This window comes from Euprymna scolopes, chromosome 11 (genome assembly GCF_053919585.1).
Source record: "Euprymna scolopes isolate OS-2025 chromosome 11, ASM5391958v1, whole genome shotgun sequence".
NCBI classification, from domain to species: Eukaryota; Metazoa; Mollusca; class Cephalopoda; order Sepiida; family Sepiolidae; genus Euprymna; species Euprymna scolopes.
Genome location: NC_136492.1, coordinates 26,970,318 through 26,992,286, shown reverse-complemented (window position 1 = coordinate 26,992,286; position 21,969 = coordinate 26,970,318). Strand labels below are relative to the sequence as shown.

At 32.7% G+C, this 21,969-nt stretch overlaps 2 protein-coding genes across 12 annotated transcripts in view; one reads left to right on the top strand and one right to left on the bottom strand.

The window, feature by feature from the left end:
* LOC145287809 (sodium/hydrogen exchanger 2-like) overlaps positions 1-21,969 on the bottom strand; it is a 323,765-nt gene that overhangs the window by 278,955 nt on the left and 22,841 nt on the right. The window lies entirely within an intron of this gene.
* LOC145288253 (uncharacterized) lies at positions 2,582-3,709 on the top strand. Its single transcript, XM_080136290.1, has 2 exons — positions 2,582-3,230; positions 3,495-3,709. Exons 1-2 carry the CDS (start codon positions 2,606-2,608, stop codon positions 3,707-3,709), a joined length of 840 nt encoding a protein of 279 aa, XP_079992416.1. The 5' UTR covers positions 2,582-2,605.

The following is a 21,969-nucleotide window of genomic DNA, read 5'->3' as shown; positions in this document are numbered from 1 at the left end:
GGGGGTACCCGGCGTTGCCCGAGTGTTTGTTTCCGGGACGGGGGGGAGTTTTAAAAAATGTTATGGTAGGTAAGTAAGAAGGATCAAACCCGGAGTCATGAGTAAAAGTAGGAAAATAAAGTGTGAAAAAAAAAAAAAAAAAAAAAAACATCTGCAACGTTAACAGTTCGGCAACCAAGAAAAGTCCATTCCAGTTGTTTAGGAAAAAAAAAAAACAAAAAAAACGACTACGGTAGGTCGGCGCGAACGTGAAAATATGTGAATTGTCGAGCACGCTAACCACTACGCCACAGAGCACTGCAGCTTAGTTTAGTGATTTTAAATAACTTCACATGAAAGAACTACGAAGCCAAACCGGTGTTCTCTTCTCAACTGTTCCTTGTGAACGATCCCCAAACGGTGTTAAGTGGTGGCAGGGGGAGGAGGAATTTATTAGAGAGAAAATATTTTACCACTTCCATTGATCTTAACCGATTTTGGCCGTGACTTCTCAGCAGAAAAAGTATAGAAATCTAAGATTATCGAGGAATTTGAGAAATAATAAGCCTATAACACACCTCAGATATTGTTCTGTCGTTTGTGCATATTATATTTGCATGAAATATCTTGATTTTTAATCCTATTAATGTCAAAATCAGACGGGGAAAAATGAGTTCATTTTATTTATATAGACTAGCGGGGGTACCCGGCGTTGCCCGAGTGTTTGTTTCCGGGACGGGGGGGGGAGTTTTAAAAAATGTTATGGTAGGTAAGTAAGAAGGATCAAACCCGGAGTCATGAGTAAAAGTAGGAAAATAAAGTGTGAAAAAAAAAAAAAAAAAAAAAAAACATCTGCAACGTTAACAGTTCGGCAACCAAGAAAAGTCCATTCCAGTTGTTTAGGAAAAAAACAAAAACAAAAAAAAACGACTACGGTAGGTCGGCGCGAACGTGAAAATATGTGAATTGTCGAGCACGCTAACCACTACGCCACAGAGCACTGCAGCTTAGTTTAGTGATTTTAAATAACTTCACATGAAAGAACTACGAAGCCAAACCGGTGTTCTCTTCTCAACTGTTCCTTGTGAACGATCCCCAAACGGTGTTAAGTGGTGGCAGGGGGAGGAGGAATTTATTAGAGAGAAAATATTTTACCACTTCCATTGATCTTAACCGATTTTGGCCGTGACTTCTCAGCAGAAAAAGTATAGAAATCTAAGATTATCGAGGAATTTGAGAAATAATAAGCCTATAACACACCTCAGATATTGTTCTGTCGTTTGTGCATATTATATTTGCATGAAATATCTTGATTTTTAATCCTATTAATGTCAAAATCAGACGGGGAAAAATGAGTTCATTTTATTTATATAGAAGAAGATAGATAGAGAAGATATTAAAAAACTATAGAAATACAAAAAATAAAAGTCTATTTTTTTTTCCTGACAAACCAAGAAGTGTTTCCATATGGTTTCGTATTTCGTTTCATGCTTATAATCGGTATAGTATTCGGGTGAAATGTCAAACGCATTTTTATCCTTGTTCTATGCATTGACCTCAGCGACAGAAATTGCTCTATCATTAATGGACACAACATTCCGTATGCTTATATATAGAGCGATTTTTTTAAGAGGTAGCGAACTTTAATTGGCAACTATTTTCTTTAATTTTTGATTAAACATATATCGGTTATTTAAGTTCAACTTGGTTTGGCAATTCATGATGAAAAGACTGATAACCGAGCAGTGTTCGCAAATTGTGGAAATTTGGACAATCATTTTAGAAACATTTGATGAACGAATAATTTCACGAAATAAACCAGTCAACTGGCCGCCTTTTTGATGCGATTTTACCCTATTATATTATTTTATTTAGAAACATGTACATTTCCATGCCTATGATAAATCAGACACAATAGACCATATGGAAGACAACAGTCAATACAATATTGCCGAAATAAAGCCTAGTTCAATACGTAGTGTTTGTGAACGTAGCCGCGGAAGCGAATATACCGGAAATTGTATTTAAATTATAAACGCCAAAAATTAATGTTTTGAATAAACCATATATACCTATTTTTCTGCGATATATTTTAAAGTTCGCTGTCTCTAAAGAAAAAATAAGAAATAAAAAAAAATACATAAATATACCCTGAATATTATGCTGAAACAAAATATCAGTTGATAGTTAAATAGTCGTGCGCTATAAACGAAATCGATATTGTGCTGAATTTCGTCCCTTCTAAAAGCTGGCATTTCAAAGTCAACTCAGTGGGCCAATATATAAGCGCTCACGCATAGAAATTGATGACGTGGGCGTAGCGGCTAGTAGGATCAAAGATTAGCAGATCAATATCCAACATAGATGTTTATCCATGTCGAACTGATTTGTGCAAGACCGGTCTTGTGGTTCCATTGCGATACAGGAAAATCATGGCTTTAAAGGCATGCTCCATTTTCTTGGAAAAAAACCCAAAAACAAACAAACTGCCTCCCTCTACAGGCATCATATCGTAAATCCGAAGATTCTATTGACACTGGTTCCCCCGATATGGTTCTAGTCAGAATTCTTTCTAGAATGGCTGGTTGGTTGTTTTCCGACATATCAACCCTTTTCAGGCTATTTAATGCCGAATCCGGTGATTTTGAAGAATTTTTTTAAAAAGAATATATATTTTTTTCAAGTCTGTTTCTATTTAAGCAAGAATTGGGACAATTCGTCCACAGGCAGACCGAATTGGGACAATTCGTCCACGGGCAACAAGAATTGGGACAATTCGTCCACGGGCAACAAGAATTGGGACAATTCGTCCACGGGCAACAAGAATTGGGACAATTCGTCCACGGGCAACAAAAATTGGGACAATTCGTCCACGGGCAACAAGAATTGGGACAATCCATTCACGGGCAACAAGAATTGGGACAATCCATTCACGGGCAACAAGAATTGGGACAATCCATTCACGGGCAACAAGAATTGGGACAATCCATTCACGGGCAACAAGAATTGGGACAATCCATTCACGGGCAACAAGAATTGGGGCAATTCATTCACGGGCAACAAGAATTGGGACAATTCATTCACGGGCAACAAGAATTGGGACAATTCATTCACTGGCAACAAGAATTGGGACAATTCATTCACTGGCAACAAGAATTGGGACAATTCATTCACTGGCAACAAGAATTGGGACAATTCATTCACTGGCAACAAGAATTGGGACAATTCATTCACGGGCAACAAGAATTGGGGCAATTCATTCACGGGCAACAAGAATTGAGGCAATTCATTCACGGGCAACAAGAATTGGGACAATTCATTCACGAGCAACAAGAATTGGGACAATCCATTCACGGGCAACAAGAATTGGGACAATCCATTCACGGGCAACAAGAATTGGGACAATCCATTCACGGGCAACAAGAATTGGGACAATTCATTCACGGGCAACAAGAATTGGGACAATTCATTCACGGGCAACAAGAATTAGGACAATTCATTCACTGGCAACAAGAATTGGGACAATTCATTCACGGGCAACAAGAATTGGGGCAATTCATTCACGGGCAACAAGAATTGGGGCAATTCATTCACGGGCAACAAGAATTGGGGCAATTCATTCACGGGCAACAAGAATTGGGGCAATTCATTCACGGGCAACAAGAATTGGGGCAATTCATTCACGGGCAACAAGAATTGGGGCAATTCATTCACGGGCAACAAGAATTAGAACAATTCATTCACGGGCAACATGAATTAAAACAATTCATTCACGGGCAACAAAAATTGGGACAATTCATTCACGGGCAACATGAATAAGAACAATTGAGGTCATTTCCAAGGTTGCTGCGAAAAAATTGGAGTCTCTCTACCATGCTAGAAGTACCTTATACCTCTACAAAGTCACTATTCGCCCATGCATGGAATATTGTTGCTACATTTTGGCTCGTGCCTCTGCCACTAGCCTCTTGCTCATAGACAGGGTTCAAAAACGGCTCGCCAACCTAATAGTTCCTACACTAGCAACCAAACTTCAACCTTTATCCTATCGCAGAAATATGGCATCTTTTTGCATGTTTTACAAGTATTTTAATGGGATGTGATCAATTCGAAACTCTTATACTCACACAGCGTAGATACCACCGACAAACAGCCCCCCTGAACACTGTAGAGATCCATCGATGCTGTAAAGCCTTTTACTCAAATTGCTTCTTTCAACGAACTTTTGGATTTTCGAATTCCCTCCCGGGTTCCTACTTCTCTGACTTGCTGATATGCAGAAGTTCAAGTCAAATGTGAACAGACATCTCACTGCCCAACTCCCTACATAGTAGCCCTGCAAATTTTGTCCCAAATATTTATCCCTTACGTCAAAGTAGCACTTTGCCTTGTTTGGGGTGAAAACAGTAAAAAAGATGTAGTTTAGATAGACACGGAGAAAAAAAAACAGCAACAATTAAAGGTGATTTGGATAAATGCTGGAATACTGTATCCTCTGCGTGCATTTATATCAGAACTTCCCTGAGGCAAAGGGTTTTTTTTTTTTTTTTTTTTTTTTTTTTTTACATAAATAGAACTGGCAGTAATTGTGCTGGAAATAAGTCCCCGTGCGGTCGGTCAGCCATCTTGGATATTTAAGTCTTCTTGTTGGCGCAGAGAGCCCGTGGTTCGATAGTTTGTTTTTTCGTTCTATCAATGTCTTAACTAAGCAACACAGTTGGTGTCTGCTTGCATCTAAAAGAGTAGCAAGCAGTCCTTTAAGATAATCTTTGGGACCAGTGTTCTGCTTTCTGATTTGACAAAACAAAATTGAAATTTCAATCAGGGCCAAGCTTAAAAATCAAGCAGACATTTTAAACATCGTTTATGCTGGCTGTTACTGAAGCTTTAATACTACTCCTACAGGTTTCGCGGGTTCATTTGATATTCGTGTGAATAAATAATACGAGAATGTATTTAAAGGTTATGAGCGACCGATTTGTTCAAAATTCTGACTAATAATTAAATTCGATGACCTTTGTTCATTACAATCAACATTGTTAATCTTGATTAGCGTCACATTGGAAATCAATAAAAACGCAAATCGATGATAACGAAACAAATGTATAACTTAATTATTCCATTATAAAAATACTCAATAAGTCCCGGGCCTATCTAAGGCAAAATTCGACATAATTTTATAAGGAGGCGGATTGCAACACTTCTCTAGCTATTCGATAGCATTTTTTGTAAAACAATTTGTCTTTGATCTCAAAATATGATTCAGTTTTTGTTGTCGCCTTGCAGGCCCGTAATAATCAAGACAACCGCAGTGATAGAGTTCACAAACATCTATTAAGAAAAGTATATAACAGAAGTACACGTCATGATTCTGGAGCTATAACTGCCACAAATCTCTGGTATTTACTTCCTTTCCACCGAAGGAAGATATGACAAGGTTGGAAGATGGAGAGAACCAAGCTACTGTATCTAAAGGAGTAGGACTCTAGCCTTTGAAAGTTGCTGGAGCATCCCAGTCGGCATTTCCCATTCAGGGTGCCTCAGACAGTAAGCAATAAACTTACTCCACCCGAAACATGGGAGAAGAGGCTTGGGAGATTAGACCTTCTAGGACTGCCGAGAATAAATTCATCAGCCCGCCAGATCATCGAGATGACTCAGTTTCTGCCTGGTTGATTGTCGCGATACAAATCCCTACAGGCATTTACCTGCAGTCGAAACAATTTAGAGCAGTTAATACCACGAGAATAAACGTTTTGTTTTCAACGGTCATTTCTTATTGGTTCTTTTCGTCGAGGTAGGAACGAATTCCTTTGTTACATTGTTATTAACGTCCATGCATTGATTGTGAATTGTGAGGGACTCCTCCCTCAGAAAAGAAGCTATCGTGAGAGTGGTCATATCCGGAATACCATTTTTGAGGTCATGAATTTTATTTTATACGAACTATATTTATGCGGCTTTGTTGGAGATATTTACTTTTAGAAAGTCGACAGAAATGACATTGGACAAAATCGATGAAAATGATGTTCAATTAAAAACAGAACCATAAAAATGATGTTCAATTAAAAACAGAACCATGAAAATGATGTTCAATTAAAAACAGAACCATGAAAATGATGTTCAATTAAAAACACAACCATGAAAATGATGTTCAATTAAAAACACAACCATGAAAATGATGTTCAATTAAAAACAGAACCATGAAAATGATGTTCAATTAAAAACAGAACCATGAAAATGATGTTCAATTAAAAACAGAACCATGAAAATGATGTTCAATTAAAAACAGAACCATGAAAATGATGTTCAATTAAAAACACAACCATGAAAATGATGTTCAATTAAAAACAGAACCATGAAAATGATGTTCAATTAAAAACAGAATCATGAAAATGATGTTCAATTAAAAACACAACCATGAAAATGATGTTCAATTAAAAACAGAACCATGAAAATGATGTTCAATTAAAAACAGAACCATGAAAATGATGTTCAATTAAAAACAGAACCATGAAAATGATGTTCAATTAAAAACAGAACCATGAAAATGATGTTCGATTAAAAACAGAACCATAAAAATGATGTTCGATTAAAAACAGAACCATGAAAATGATGTTCGATTAAAAACAGAACCATGAAAATGATGTTCGATTAAAAACAGAACCATGAAAATGATGTTCGATTAAAAACAGAACCATGAAAATGATGTTCGATTAAAAACAGAACCATGAAAATGATGTTCGATTAAAAACAGAACTATGAAAATGATGTTCGATTAAAAACAACCATGAAAATGATGCTCGATTAAAAACAACCATGAAAATGATGCTCGATTAAAAACAGAACCATGAAAATGATGTTCGATTAAAAACAGAACCATGAAAATGATGTTCGATTAAAAACAGAACCATGAAAATGATGTTCGATTAAAAACAGAACTATGAAAATGATGTTCGATTAAAAACAACCATGAAAATGATGCTCGATTAAAAACAACCATGAAAATGATGTTCGATTAAAAACAGAACCATGAAAATGATGTTCGATTAAAAACAGAACCATGAAAATGATGCTCGATTAAAAACAACCATGAAAATGATGCTCGATTAAAAACAACCATGAAAATGATGCTCGATTAAAAACAGAACCATGAAAATGATGTTCGATTAAAAACAGAACTATGAAAATGATGTTCGATTAAAAACAACCATGAAAATGATGCTCGATTAAAAACAACCATGAAAATGATGTTCGATTAAAAACAGAACCATGAAAATGATGTTCGATTAAAAACAGAACCATGAAAATGATGCTCGATTAAAAACAACCATGAAAATGATGCTCGATTAAAAACAACCATGAAAATGATGCTCGATTAAAAACAGAACCATGAAAATGATGTTCGATTAAAAACAGAACTATGAAAATGATGTTCGATTAAAAACAACCATGAAAATGATGCTCGATTAAAAACAACCATGAAAATGATGTTCGATTAAAAACAGAACCATGAAAATGATGTTCGATTAAAAACAGAACCATGAAAATGATGCTCGATTAAAAACAGAACCATGAAAATGATGCTCGATTAAAAACAACCATGAAAATGATGCTCGATTAAAAACAACCATGAAAATGATGCTCGATTAAAAACAACCATGAAAATGATGCTCGATTAAAAACAACCATGAAAATGATGTTCGATTAAAAACAACCATGAAAATGATGCTCGATTAAAAACAGAACCATGAAAATGATGTTCGATTAAAAACAACCATGAAAATGATGTTCGATTAAAAACAGAACCATGAAAATGATGTTCGATTAAAAACAACCATGAAAATGATGTTCGATTAAAAACAGAACCATGAAAATGATGTTCGATTAAAAACAACCATGAAAATGATGTTCGATTAAAAACAGAACCATGAAAATGATGTTCGATTAAAAACAGAACCATGAAAATGATGCTCGATTAAAAACAACCATGAAAATGATGTTCGATTAAAAACAACCATGAAAATGATGCTCGATTAAAAACAACCATGAAAATGATGCTCGATTAAAAACAGAACCATGAAAATGATGTTCGATTAAAAACAGAACCATGAAAATGATGCTCGATTAAAAACAACCATGAAAATGATGTTCGATTAAAAACAACCATGAAAATGATGCTCGATTAAAAACAACCATGAAAATGATGCTCGATTAAAAACAGAACCATGAAAATGATGTTCGATTAAAAACAGAACCATGAAAATGATGCTCGATTAAAAACAACCATGAAAATGATGCTCGATTAAAAACAACCATGAAAATGATGCTCGATTAAAAACAGAACCAGGAAAATATGTTCGATTAAAATATAACCATGTGTGTTACTACGGGGTTCGTTCTGAAAGTAAAGTTTAAGAGCTACAAAAACGGGCGTGTTACCATATAAACGAGCGACATTTAGCGGTCCACGATTTTTTCTACATAGTCACTATCATTCTCAATGTCCTTTTGTCAGGAATTAGCAGTTCAGCCCAGCTTTGCTCGGGCCCTATGCGCTGTTCATAACTTTGTGCATATATATATATATATATATATATATATTAAAAAGTTTGATCCATGTCCAAGTAACCGACATCTAAAATTTCAAGTGTTTAGACCAAAAATTGGTGAAGGAGTTTGGTAGAGTCTGCAAACTCTTTCAAATTTTATCTCTTGGCAGCGAAACTTTCGCCCAAAAACTGTTTCGAAGCTCCTTGCATGTTTGATTACACTTAATGTAAAATTTCAAATGTTTAGACCCAAAATTGGCTGAATAGTTTGCTAGAGACCGAAAAAGTAAAATCTTTTGAACTTTGACCCCTTGGCAGCCAAATTTCCGGCTAAAAACGGATTAAAACCTTGCTAATGTCTGAATACACTTTATGTAAAATTTCAAATGTTTAGACCAAAATTGGCTGAGTAATTTGGTAGAGACCGCAGATGTCAAGTTTATTTTAACTTTGACCCCTATTTTGACCCCTTAACATTTGTTTTGGGGCTCAAATCAAATTAAAAAGTTTGATCCATGTCCAAGTAACCTACATTAAAAATTTCAAGCGTTTAGACCCAAAATTGGCGGAGAAGTTTGGTAGAGTTTTCAAAGGTCAAATCGTTGAACTTTGACCCGTTGACGGCTAAATTTCTGATCGAAAACCGATTAAAAAGATGTTTTCAGATCTCAATACCCCTCATGTCAAATCTCGAGTCTGTAGACTGAAAATTGACAGAGTAGTTTGGTACACACACAGACACACACATGCAGACAGACAATTCCAATTTTATAGATATATGGATTAAATGGCTGATCTATGCTTCTGATGCACGTCCATGACAGTGTTTGCTTTTTTTTTTATTTAAGTCTCAGAGAAACGAAATTTTTAAATGTTGAATGCATAATGTTCAGTCCTCATAAAAATGCGATTTTCCTTCTGATTCATTCGGGCAGAATATAAAGATAGGTGGCATTATTATGGAACATGTAAAATTTAAAATAATTAGTATTAAGCTTTCGTGAAGCCATTAGATTAATTGAAGTAATTGAATTAATCTATATATATACAAAAGCGAAAATGTATGTATGTATGTATGTATGTATGTATGTATGTATGTTCGCTTTTTCTGTATGTCAACAAAAGGCTTTTTTCAGAGAAGCGGTCGCTCGCTTTACAACTTTTTATATCACATATAAATCGTAGTATCTCACAGTTAACAACGAAGCTCGCCTGTCTATTTAATTTGCTCGATTGCGGGAAGATAAATATTCAATATTTGTCGCTCGCCGCATGTGGGTTAGTCTTTTTCCTATAACGTCTTGGGGAGGGGGAGGAAGCGTTCAGCAGTAAATGAATACTATCCCGCAATCAAACTTGACCTCATTAACTCATTAAAACGTGCACCTGCTAAATCCAAGTAATTAAATAAATTCAAACGTGTTTCTATTAGCGTCTCTCGGTGGAGCAATGGTTAACGTCGCACGTTTTTTTTTTTTTTTTTTTTTTTTCTCTCACACTTTAATTTACAACTTTGCCTCAACGGTTCGGGTTCGATCCTCATACTTACTATTTTTAGCCCCCCCCCCCCACACACACCTCCAAACACCCGGGCAACGCCGGGTACCCCTCGCTAGTTATAATTAAGGCGCAATTAAAATATTAAAAAATCAGCTGCTGCTGATACAAGGCTTTTATGCGATTTACTTGGTAAACTAGAGTGACGACAAGCGCATAAATTAAAAAACAATGTTGGTATCTGTTACACGGTGATGCACAAGGTTTTAAACATCCGCTTTTGCAATGAATGAATAATCAAAGATAGGATCGGCATATTGTTGGATAAAAAAAATTACTAGGTTTTGTCAAAAGATGAAACGAAAAAAAAAATCGAATATAAAACATATGACAAAATAATCTGATTCACTGCAGATATTTTGGATGCTCTTCTAGATTAATCCCTATATCTAAAAAAGGAATTGCACAGAAACTTTATTATGTACTTACTTTACATGTTAAAAATATCCAGTTCTATTCGATGAAACCCGTGATCGAGTTGCAGGTGATACATGGAACTATTTTGTAGAACAAATAGAGCTCAACCAAAACGCAACGTGTGTCATATTTACAGTCTTGCCAAAATCGATTTGGTGGGTTTGCGCAATGCTACTAATGATCAAATAAGTCATAAAAGCCGATCCTACTCTATAATAAAGGCCAATGTGCATTTTATTTGTCTAAGTTAGTAAAAAAAAACACACACACATCCACTACCTAATATTAATTATTTAATTTAAATACTATACATTATCGTATCTTGTTTTTGATAATTTCTGTAACTAATTTTATTTTTTATTTTGTCACATGCACACACACACACACACACACATATATATATATCCGTTCACATACACTATTTTTCATAATAAAGCGAAACCCCAGAATTAGATGGAATCAAGTAATTGCATCGAAACTGACAACGCCAGACCCAAGCTGGGTTTCGATGTACAGCATCTCATCAGGGACGTGCTCCGACATAGGCGCAAACCCACTTTGGGTCTGGCGTTGTCCGTTGTCGATGTTATTGCTCGATTCCATCTAATTCTGGGTTCTAGCTTTATCATGAAAAAAAAGTATGTGAACCGGTATATATATATATATATATATATATATATATATATATATATATATATATATATATAGAGAGAGAGAGAGAGAGAGAGAGAGAGAGACTTATCAAAGCAAGTCATTGAGGTTGACTAGAAAATTACAATGAACCGTGTGTTTCATTCATGAGAGAATACTAAACATAATTGATAAGCTTACTCATCTGTTATAATAGCTAAAACCACCCACGTAGGATTGGTTGTCTATAAAAGACACGTGCGTGTGTCTATACATAGTGGTCGGTAACGTCTTCCCGTTCACTTTTTAAAACTGTATTTTGTATTTATTTTTTGAAAATATCTTAATTATCTCTAGTATATTTGATTAAATGCATTTGAAAATATTTGTCATGAAATAGTCAATATATTTGTTTGGCATTTATTCTATTACTATGAAGATTCTCGGAATAAGCATCACGCGCAACACACAGAATTGATTGAAAACGAAATCTACGTTTATTTGTTTAGTATTGAAAATAACGATTAATAAATACATAACCATGTCAATAACGTTTAATACATAACCATGTCAATAACGTTTAATACATAACCATGTCAATAACGTTTAATACATAACCATGTCAATAACGTTTAATACATAACCATGTCAATAACGTTTAATACATAACCATGTCAATAACGTTTAATACATAACCATGTCAATAACGTTTAATACATAACCATGTCAATAACGTTTAATACATAACCATGTCAATAACGTTTAATACATAACCATGTCAATAACGTTTAATACATAACCATGTCAATAACGTTTAATACATAACCATGTCAATAACGTTTAATACATAACCATGTCAATAACGTTTAATGCATAACCATGTCAATAACGTTTAATAAATGCATAACCATGTCAATAACGTTTAATAAACACATAACCATGTCAATAACGTTTAATAAACACATAACCATGTCAATAACGTTTAATAAACACATAACCATGTCAATAACGTTTAATAAACACATAACCATGTCAATAACGTTTAATAAACACATAACCATGTCAATGTTTAATAAACACATAACCATGTCAATGTTTAATTAACACATAACCATGTCAATGTTTAATTAACACATAACCATGTCAATGTTTAATTAACACATAACCATGTCAATGTTTAATTAACACATAACCATGTCAATGTTTAATTAACACATAACCATGTCAATGTCTAATTAACACATAACCATGTCAATAATGTTTAATTAACACATAACCATGTCAATAATGTTTAATTAACACATAACCATGTCAATAATGTTTAATCAACACATAACCATGTCAATAATGTTTAATTAACACATAACCATGTCAATAATGTTTAATTAACACATAACCATGTCAATAATGTATAATCAACACATAACCATGTCAATAATGTTTAATCAACACATAACCATGTCAATAATGTTTAATCAACACATAACCATGTCAATAATGTTTAATTAACACATAACCATGTCAATAATGTTTAATTAATACATAACCATGTCAATAATGTTTAATCAACACATAACCATGTCAATAACGTTTAATAAACACATAACCATGTCAATAATGTTTAATTAACACATAACCATGTCAATAACGTTTAATAAACACATAACCATGTCAATAATGTTTAATTAACACATAACCATGTCAATAATGTTTAATTAATACATAACCATGCAAATTCAGAGTTACTCGGTGTTTCCTAAGTTCAAGCATCATAGTATATTAAGAATTTATTTTGACTGCAACCTGATGACAGCCTCACAGGCTATTCGTGTTAACTCTCTTAAAATAATGCTTATAAATGAATAAATGCCAAATGCATAACAGAAAATTAGGTGGTTTCCCCCATCCATGAAGACATCTATAACCATGAGAGAATTTATCTCATGTTTGTAAGAAAGATGTGCTTGTAAAAGACATATTTAATAATTTTGCATGCACTTTATAGTGCGTCCAAAAAGTCTATGAAAAGTTAAAAATCTGTCATTTTACCATTAATGGTTTTCTTTTCTCTATTTCAGATATTTTACAGATAATATTTGGGAAATTAATTATGCATAAGTATAGCACTGAACAATAATTTGGGAAATTAATTATGCATAAGTATAGCATTGAACAACGAACGCAAGTTTGGAAATTATTTTACTAAAATCAGGGGTCAATTGGTTTGACTTAAAGAGCTTATCGACAGCTTTTTCATGTAAGAGATAGTCCAAGTCACAAGACAATTCGAAAAAAATCCCAAACCCTGCAAGGATTGAAGGAAAACACTAGGAACGAAATAAGGGAGTTAAATCGCAATCCAGAGAGTCTGCAATCTGTCATGAATAATGTTTTAGAAAGAGCACAAATATGCGAAGCTGAAAATAGGCAACAATGAAAAGATATTTTTTGTAAATAAAGATTATTTGAACTTTGCGTTGCTCTTTTTAATTTCACATCATCTTAGTCGGATTGTGTTAAAATTACAGAAGGATATCATCAGTAATAAAGAATCTATTTTAGTTCTAAACCCTTCAGTAACTTTTTGGATACTGTATATTAAAACAGACATAAACGTTTTCCTATAGAAGGCAATATTGAAGGGCTGGCTGTGTTGTGTTTAACGCCATATATACCCCTAAAGGGACATTTAAGATCAGGAACTTTAAAACATTTGATCTTAAGAAAAGAAAACACCCTTTTAGAAGTATAAGAATTCCTTGTCTTCATATTTCTAGTTCGAATAAGTTTAGAAACAAATTTTACCATGTTTTCAATTCCTTATAACGTCAAATACGGATACATGGTTTGTTATATATATATGTATTAGTCAAGTATTATCGTTTTTTATTATTATTAAATCCTAATTGTAAAGTTAAACCTCTACACAGTGATCTACTGTGCATGACAGTGTTCCATAATATTTCGAGGAAAGTCCTCTTTTTTAAATGCGGGCGTATTCAATTTTCTGGAACTGTGTTGACACGGTTGGAGGTAATTTTAAACGCCTGCCATTTGACGCAATGGTCTTTCCTCGAAATATATTCTGGAACACTGTCACATACAGTAGATGACCATCTAGTAGTTTGACTTATCAATTAAGATTTTTTATTAATATATATATATATATACATACACACACACAGAGAAAGAGAGAGAGGGTAGAGAGATTTATATAACCTCACTTGTTTTTATATATCTTCCTCAACATCGGGTCCTGGATATGACCTTAAACTATATCCCATGGTGAGGCCCCAGCTTGTATGTTTTGGGGCGTGTGGAGCCGCCTTTAATTACCATTGCTCCCAGATCCACTGACCGGGAGTGGTAGTACCTGTTAGGGACCCAACAATTATATAGAAACCGACTTGAAAAAAAAAATTCTATTAAAAAAATGTTCTTCAAAAATCACTGGATTCGGCATTAAATAACCTGAATAGGGTTGATATGCCGTTAAAGGAAAACAAAAAATCCTCAACACCATTCCTCGTATGGTAGAAACCTTCTAACACTTCTCTTAATACATAGCTAACACAATGCTTCAAGCAAACTAGTTCATTACTATACTAATTCATTAAAAAAAGTAGTAATCTGGAACAGGATCGAAACAGCATACTCAAGGTTAATGCGAATTTAAATAGAAGTTTGGTCATACCGTTGAAAACATTCGGTAAATTATTTCTTATTGTTTTGGTGTTCAGCCGGGAGAGATTGCACTGGTTCAATCCAGAGAATTTACCACGTCTCGAATGAATGCTGACCAGACGCGACGATCAACCGCATAAGCAGATACGAGCACTAGATAATCTCGGTTCCACCGGCTAACTCCATAAAGGCGAGGAGCCAGGATACTTTTTGTGTTGTACATTTTGTAACGAAATAATGCGTCCAATGATATCACCAAACTTCTGCTCCTGATTATATTTCTATTTTTTCGGGCAAATGTTGATCACTTTTCATTAAAAGGTGGCCGTAGAATATCGGAACAAATCCCATCGTGTTCCTAGGTAAAAACTCACACGTGTATAAACTTTTATATTTTAGAAACACTAGTCTATCCTATAAATGTACAAACACACACAGCTGATATATATTATTACCCGCAAAATGTTTCATTCACATTTCTCTCGACATTAGTTATGCAATATAAAATTTTACTGATGTTTGATTAAAAGCTATTTTGGGCTTCTATATCATACAATCGAAAAAAATATTGAATTTCAAGTTAAAAAAAAATGGTACCTACATAATTATCATGTCGCAAATTAACGTATCCAAAAAATTACGGAAAACGATCAGGTAGAAAAATAATTATTAATGAAAAATCGTGTTTGATAAAGTTTGTATGGAGGAACAAATTTTGTCCGACATTTTGAATTACTTGCGTCACGTGACGTAAGCCACGGAATTATCTCCCTTGTCAACTTCTTTTTTAGTAAGGGTAATATAGTGATTTAACTTCCTTTAACAATTTTTTTTCATAATTCTTGGATCTGTTACTATTTGAGGCCTGGCAATTACATAGGTACCATTTGTTTCAGTTGAAATTCAATATTTTTTCGTTTGCATAATATAGAAGTAACTTAATTTTGCTTATTTAAAAAAAATACTAATACTTCTGATGTTTGATTAAAAAAAAATCAAATACATTTTTATTATAAAGGTTATATTTACATGTTGTAAAAGTTCAAATAAAGACTTATTTAAACAATAAAAACCTAGTAGTATCATTTTACTTTCGCAAAAAAAAAAAAAAAAAAAAAAAAAAAAAAAATGAAGATTTTAACGATAAAATATGGAAGCTGTTGGTCATCCATAGATACAAATTTGCCTCGCGCCAGGACAACAGAAAGACTTTGTAAACAAAGGAATGCGAATTTTAATGATAACCTTTAGTTTTTTGGGATAACTAAGGTACTTCTCCAGTTAATCGCCGAAAATGGAGACACTTTTTTTTCTCGCGCATCTGTCATTTAAATCCGAGGGAGAAATCAGACCGAATTCAATATTTTAAACTATGGCCGAAGTAGGAAATAAATAACAAAAAAAAAAAAAAAAAAAAAAAAAAAAATTAAACTAGATATTAATTACTTCCGGAAAGAACTATGAAAAAAATAAATAAAGTGAAAGAGAACATATATATCCGTAATTGTTTAATTGAAAATGTTTCGATTTAATTAATGAAAACGGAAAAGTTTTTCATGAAACATATATATATATATATATTATTATAAACAGAAAATGAAAAAAGGTATTCAAAACAGAAAATGAAAAAAGGTATTCAAAACAGAAAATGAAAAAAGGTATTCAAAACAGAAAATGAAAAAAGGTATTCAAAACAGAAAATGAAAAAAGGTATTCAAAACAGAAAATGAAAAAAGGTATTCAAAACAGAAAATGAAAAAAGGTATTCAAAACAGAAAATGAAAAAAGGTATTCAAAACAGAAAATGAAAAAAGGTATTCAAAACAGAAAATGAAAAAAGGTATTCAAAACAGAAAATGAAAAAAGGTATTCAAAACAGAAAATGAAAAAAGGTATTCAAAACAGAAAATGAAAAAAGGTATTCAAAACAGAAAATGAAAAAAGGTATTCAAAACAGAAAATGAAAAAAGGTATTCAAAACAGAAAATGAAAAAAGGTATTCAAAACAGAAAATGAAAAAAGGTATTCAAAACAGAAAATGAAAAAAGGTATTCAAAACAGAAAATGAAAAAAGGTATTCAAAACAGAAAATGAAAAAAGGTATTCAAAACAGAAAATGAAAAAAGGTATTCAAAACAGAAAATGAAAAAAGGTATTCAAAACAGAAAATGAAAAAAGGTATTCAAAACAGAAAATGAAAAAAGGTATTCAAAACAGAAAATGAAAAAAGGTATTCAAAACAGAAAATTAAAAAAGGTATTCAAAACAGAAAATTAAAAAAGGTATTCAAAACAGAAAATTAAAAAAGGTATTCAAAACAGAAAATTAAAAAGGCATAATTAAAAACAGAAAATGAAAAAGGCATAATTAAAAACAGAAAATTAAAAAGGCATAATTAAAAACAGAAAATGAAAAAGGCATAATTAAAAACAGAAAATGAAAAAGGCATAATTAAAAACAGAAAATGAAAAAGGCATAATTAAAAACAGAAAATGAAAAAGGCATAATTAAAAACAGAAAATGAAAAAGGCATAATTAAAAACAGAAAATGAAAAAGGCATAATTAAAAACAGAAAATGAAAAAGGCATAATTAAAAACAGAAAATGAAAAAGGCATAATTAAAAACAGAAAATGAAAAAGGCATAATTAAAAACAGAAAATTAAAAAGATATTAAAAACAGAAAATGAAAATAGTATATGCATAACTGTTTAAATTGGGCGAGTGCCATTTGGAAACCAAAACATCTATAGTATTTATCGAAATATAATTGTAAAAACATTTATTGAAAAGTTTGCGTAAGAAAACACATTTTCATAAAACAATTTTGTAATGGAAGCAACATTGGATTTTTATAAAATACATTTTGTTTTCGAACAAATAATTTTAATGAAACATTTTTTTAAAAATTAAAGCAACTTTGAAAGGTCAACAACAAATTAATCTCAATGAAACAGAAAAATCACTATCTAGTTTTATATTTTGTTATTTATTTCATGCTTCGGTCATAGTTTAAAATACTGATTTCTTTATCGGATTTTAATGAGAGGTGCGCGAAAAAAAATGGCGTCTTCATTTTCGGCGATAAACTGTAGAAGTACCATAACTAATTGCGAACTAGCTAGATGTCCCATCCCAGAAAACAATTTATAAAATAAGCACACTTATACGATTTAATAGACGAACGGGTTCGTCAAATCTAAGATAATTAAAAGCAATTAAAGTGGATTATTGTCGAATTATTGTGGAAAAGATGTGATAGCGTCATATCATGAAATGTGGAGGTGGGTCGCGAGCACTTTAAAAAATAGCGAAAGTCGATCCCCGGAAATGACCTGAAAAGAAAAACGTGACGAATCTAGATGTAAAAGAATGGTTGGGTTAATAGTTGAGAACTCTTAGATTAAACAGATAATTTTTAGCAAACGCAGTAGAACTAACTTACCTACCAACCCGTATACTTTAGTGTGTAAATTATATTTGTTTGTTTTTTTAAACTTTATAATTTTATTACGATGACAGTAAAAATCCAAAATGGCGACTGTGATAATCGCTTAACTTTAGTGCAGTATCTGTTCTGATACTAAACTTCAATTTTTTGTTCTCGGTTAGGAAAAATACTTCGCGACTGGGACAATTTTTATATTTGTTTATTCCTTCTCATTAAAAACCGACCTTGGTATTTAACTCTGTTCTCTTAGATTAAACAGATAATTTATAGCAAACGCCGTAGAACTAAATTACCTACAAACCCGTATACTTATGTGTGTGAAAACTAATATATATATGAGAGAGAATAAATGACAAAAAACTATATTCCAAAATTCATGATGTTGACCATCTTATAATTTATGCCTTTAATTCAGTTGAGTTTTACATTGACAGTATCTGCTTCGTAACGCAAAATCAATCACTTCATTGATTGATATAATAATTAAGTAATTGCTCTGTAATTGCATTGAGCTTCTTAAATAAGGATTAGTATATATTTTAAGAATATATATATATATATATATATATATATATTATATATATACTAGCAGTTCAGCCCGGCTTTGCTCACGCCCTATGTACGGTTCATAACCTTATGTGCATATATATATATATATATATATATATATATATATATATATATATATATATATATATTAAAAAGTGCATCACGTTATGTGCATGCATAACCTTATGTGCATGTGTATATATATATATATATATATATATATATATATATATTAAAAAGTTTGACTCATGTCCAGGTAACCTATCTAAAATTTCAAGTGTTTAGACTTAAAATTGGCGGAGTAGTTTGGTAGGGTCTTCATATGTCAACTCTTTCAACTTTGACATCTTGGCAGCCATACTTTCGGCCAAAATCGGATTTAAAAGCTTGCTGCATGTCTGAATACAATTTATGTAAAATTTCAAATGTTCAGACCCAAAATTGGCTGAATAGTTTGCTAGAGACTGCAAAGGTGAAATCTTTCGAACTAGACCCCTTGGCAGCCAACGTTTCGGCTAAAAAACGATTAAAAAGCTTGCCCTATGTTTGAATACACTATGTAAAATTTTAACTGTTTGGACCAAAAATTGACTGAGTAATTTGGTAGAGACCGCAGAGGTAAATTTTTTTTCAACTTTGACTTCAATTTTGACCTCTTAAACATTTTTTGGGCGCAAATCGAATTAAAAAGTGATCCACGCCCAAGTAACCTACATCTAAAATGTCAAGTGTTTAAACCCAAAATTATTGGATGAGTTTGGTAGAGTTTCAAAGATTAAATCGTTGAACTTTGACCCCTTGACAGCCAAATTTCTGGACGAAAACCGATTAAAAAGATTTGTCCAAATCTCAAGTCTGTAGACTGAAAATTGACAGTTTGGTAGGGCAATGCGCGCGCGCACACACACACACACACACAATTTCACTTTTATAGATATATATTTTTACTTTAGAATTTTTTTTCGATGAAAGTAAAAAGCCAAAATGGCGACTAAGATAATCACTTAACTTTAGTGCAGTATCTGTTCTGATAGCACACTTCAATTTTTTTGTCCTCGATTAATGGAGAAATCCTTCACGACTGCGACAATTTTTATTTTTGTTTCTTTCCCTACATTAAAAACCGACATTGGTGTCCAACCCTGCCCTGTTGGGGAGGCAAGTAAACAGGAGCTTTAGTTAACTTCATGCTTAAAAGATCGTAAAAAATAATAACTCTACAATTAACACTAACTCTGTGTAGCACTCCTGAAAATCAATTTTCAAAAATTATTTTCAATAAAGCCATAGTTTTTTTTTTTTTTTATAACGAGGATTTTATCGTTGCAGCCTTTATCCACCGAATTTTATGTTACGCCTTGAAGATAAGCATTCAATTTTCATTTTTTTTTTCAACAGCCTTCGTTAAAAAAAGTATATTGTTTTATTAAAGCTTTTGTTGTTTAAATATTTTAACTTTGCTCGTTTTATTAAAAATAAAGGTTGAAAGGACATTTTGCTCTCAGTGAGCTTTGGAAACATGTAAGTGAAAAAAACAAACAAAAAAATACGAAATAAAAACATAATAAAATAAAAAAAAAACAAAGCTAAAAACAAAAAAAGAAAAAGAAAAAAAAGAACAAAAAACACAAACAATAAAAACACAAACAACAACAACAAACACGACAACAGACAACAAACACGACAACAACAGACAAAAACGACAACAGACAACAAACACGACAACAGACAAAAAAACACGACAACAGACAAAAAAACACGACAACAGACAAAAAAACACGACAACAGACAAAAAAACACAACAGACAAAAAAACACAACAGACAAAAAAACACAACAGACAAAAAAACACAACAGACAAAAAAACACAACAGACAAAAAACACAACAGACAAAAAACACAGACAAAAAAAACACAACAGACAAAAAAAACACAACAACAGACAAAAAAACACAACAGACAAAAAACACAGACAAAAAAAACACAACAGACAAAAAAAACACAGACAAAAAAAACCCAACAGACAAAAAAAACACAACAGACAAAAAAAAACACAACAGACAAAAAAAACACAAGACAAAAAAACACAACAGACAAAAAAAACAACAGACAAAAAAACAACAGACAAAAAAACAACAACAGACAAAAAAAAAACAACAGACAAAAAAACACAACAGACAAAAAAACACAACAGACAAAAAAACACGATCGCCAAAAGATCAACGTTTTATTATTTCTAGCCGCCACTTGGAAAATATCACTCGCAAATACGTCCGTTTCAATCGCAATGTAAAACCCTGCATAAGATCAGAATACTTCGTACGAGTAAGAGAGGCTTCATACTAAATGTCACGTTCTTCTATATAAGAGCCTAAACGTACTTCAAAAACACGTGTTTCATATTAACTAGACACTCAAGCTTGCGAGCACCTGTTTATTTATGATATTTACAGTTACTCGATAAATAGAGTTCGCTGAAATTTTATGATTTGCCAACTGAGAAGCGGTTAAAATCGAATGGGAAATGTGATCTTAATTATGGGAACCAGCATTCCAATGCACTCTGATGTTAATTATAAACAGCTTTATTCTCCCATTTTACCAGAAAAAAAAAAAGATGAATGTTTGCTTCTCGCAAAGTATGAAATAACCGAACACGCTTCTCATTTTTAACTAGCAGGCCGCCCGGCGTTGCCCGGTCGTGAAACACGTTAAAATGTGTTTTAATTTATGCAGATTTAGTATTTATTAACATATAGCCAATTCTCCATTGATTATATTGTAGCCAATATATAGTAGGTGTCACACGGCGTGGCTCTGTCGTAAAATATTTTTAAATATGATACTTTATGCAAATTTCATATTTATTAATTATAAAATTATTATATTGTACCAAATATATAGTCGTAATTTCAAAAGTTAAAAAATAAGTGAAGCGTGCATGATCCTCTGTGGGTGCACAGTGAACAAGGCATAAAAACTGACTAAGTTCAGCATTTGCCTCCCTCCCCTTAGCCTCAAAAAGTTCCCAAAGGACGTCAAATCCTGGTGAAAATGAACAAACGGTGCAGTTTTAGGTCTTAACATATGTAAATTTGAGTTCTGCACTATGCAAAAACAAAGAAATGACCAAGTCTATCATTCCCCCCCCC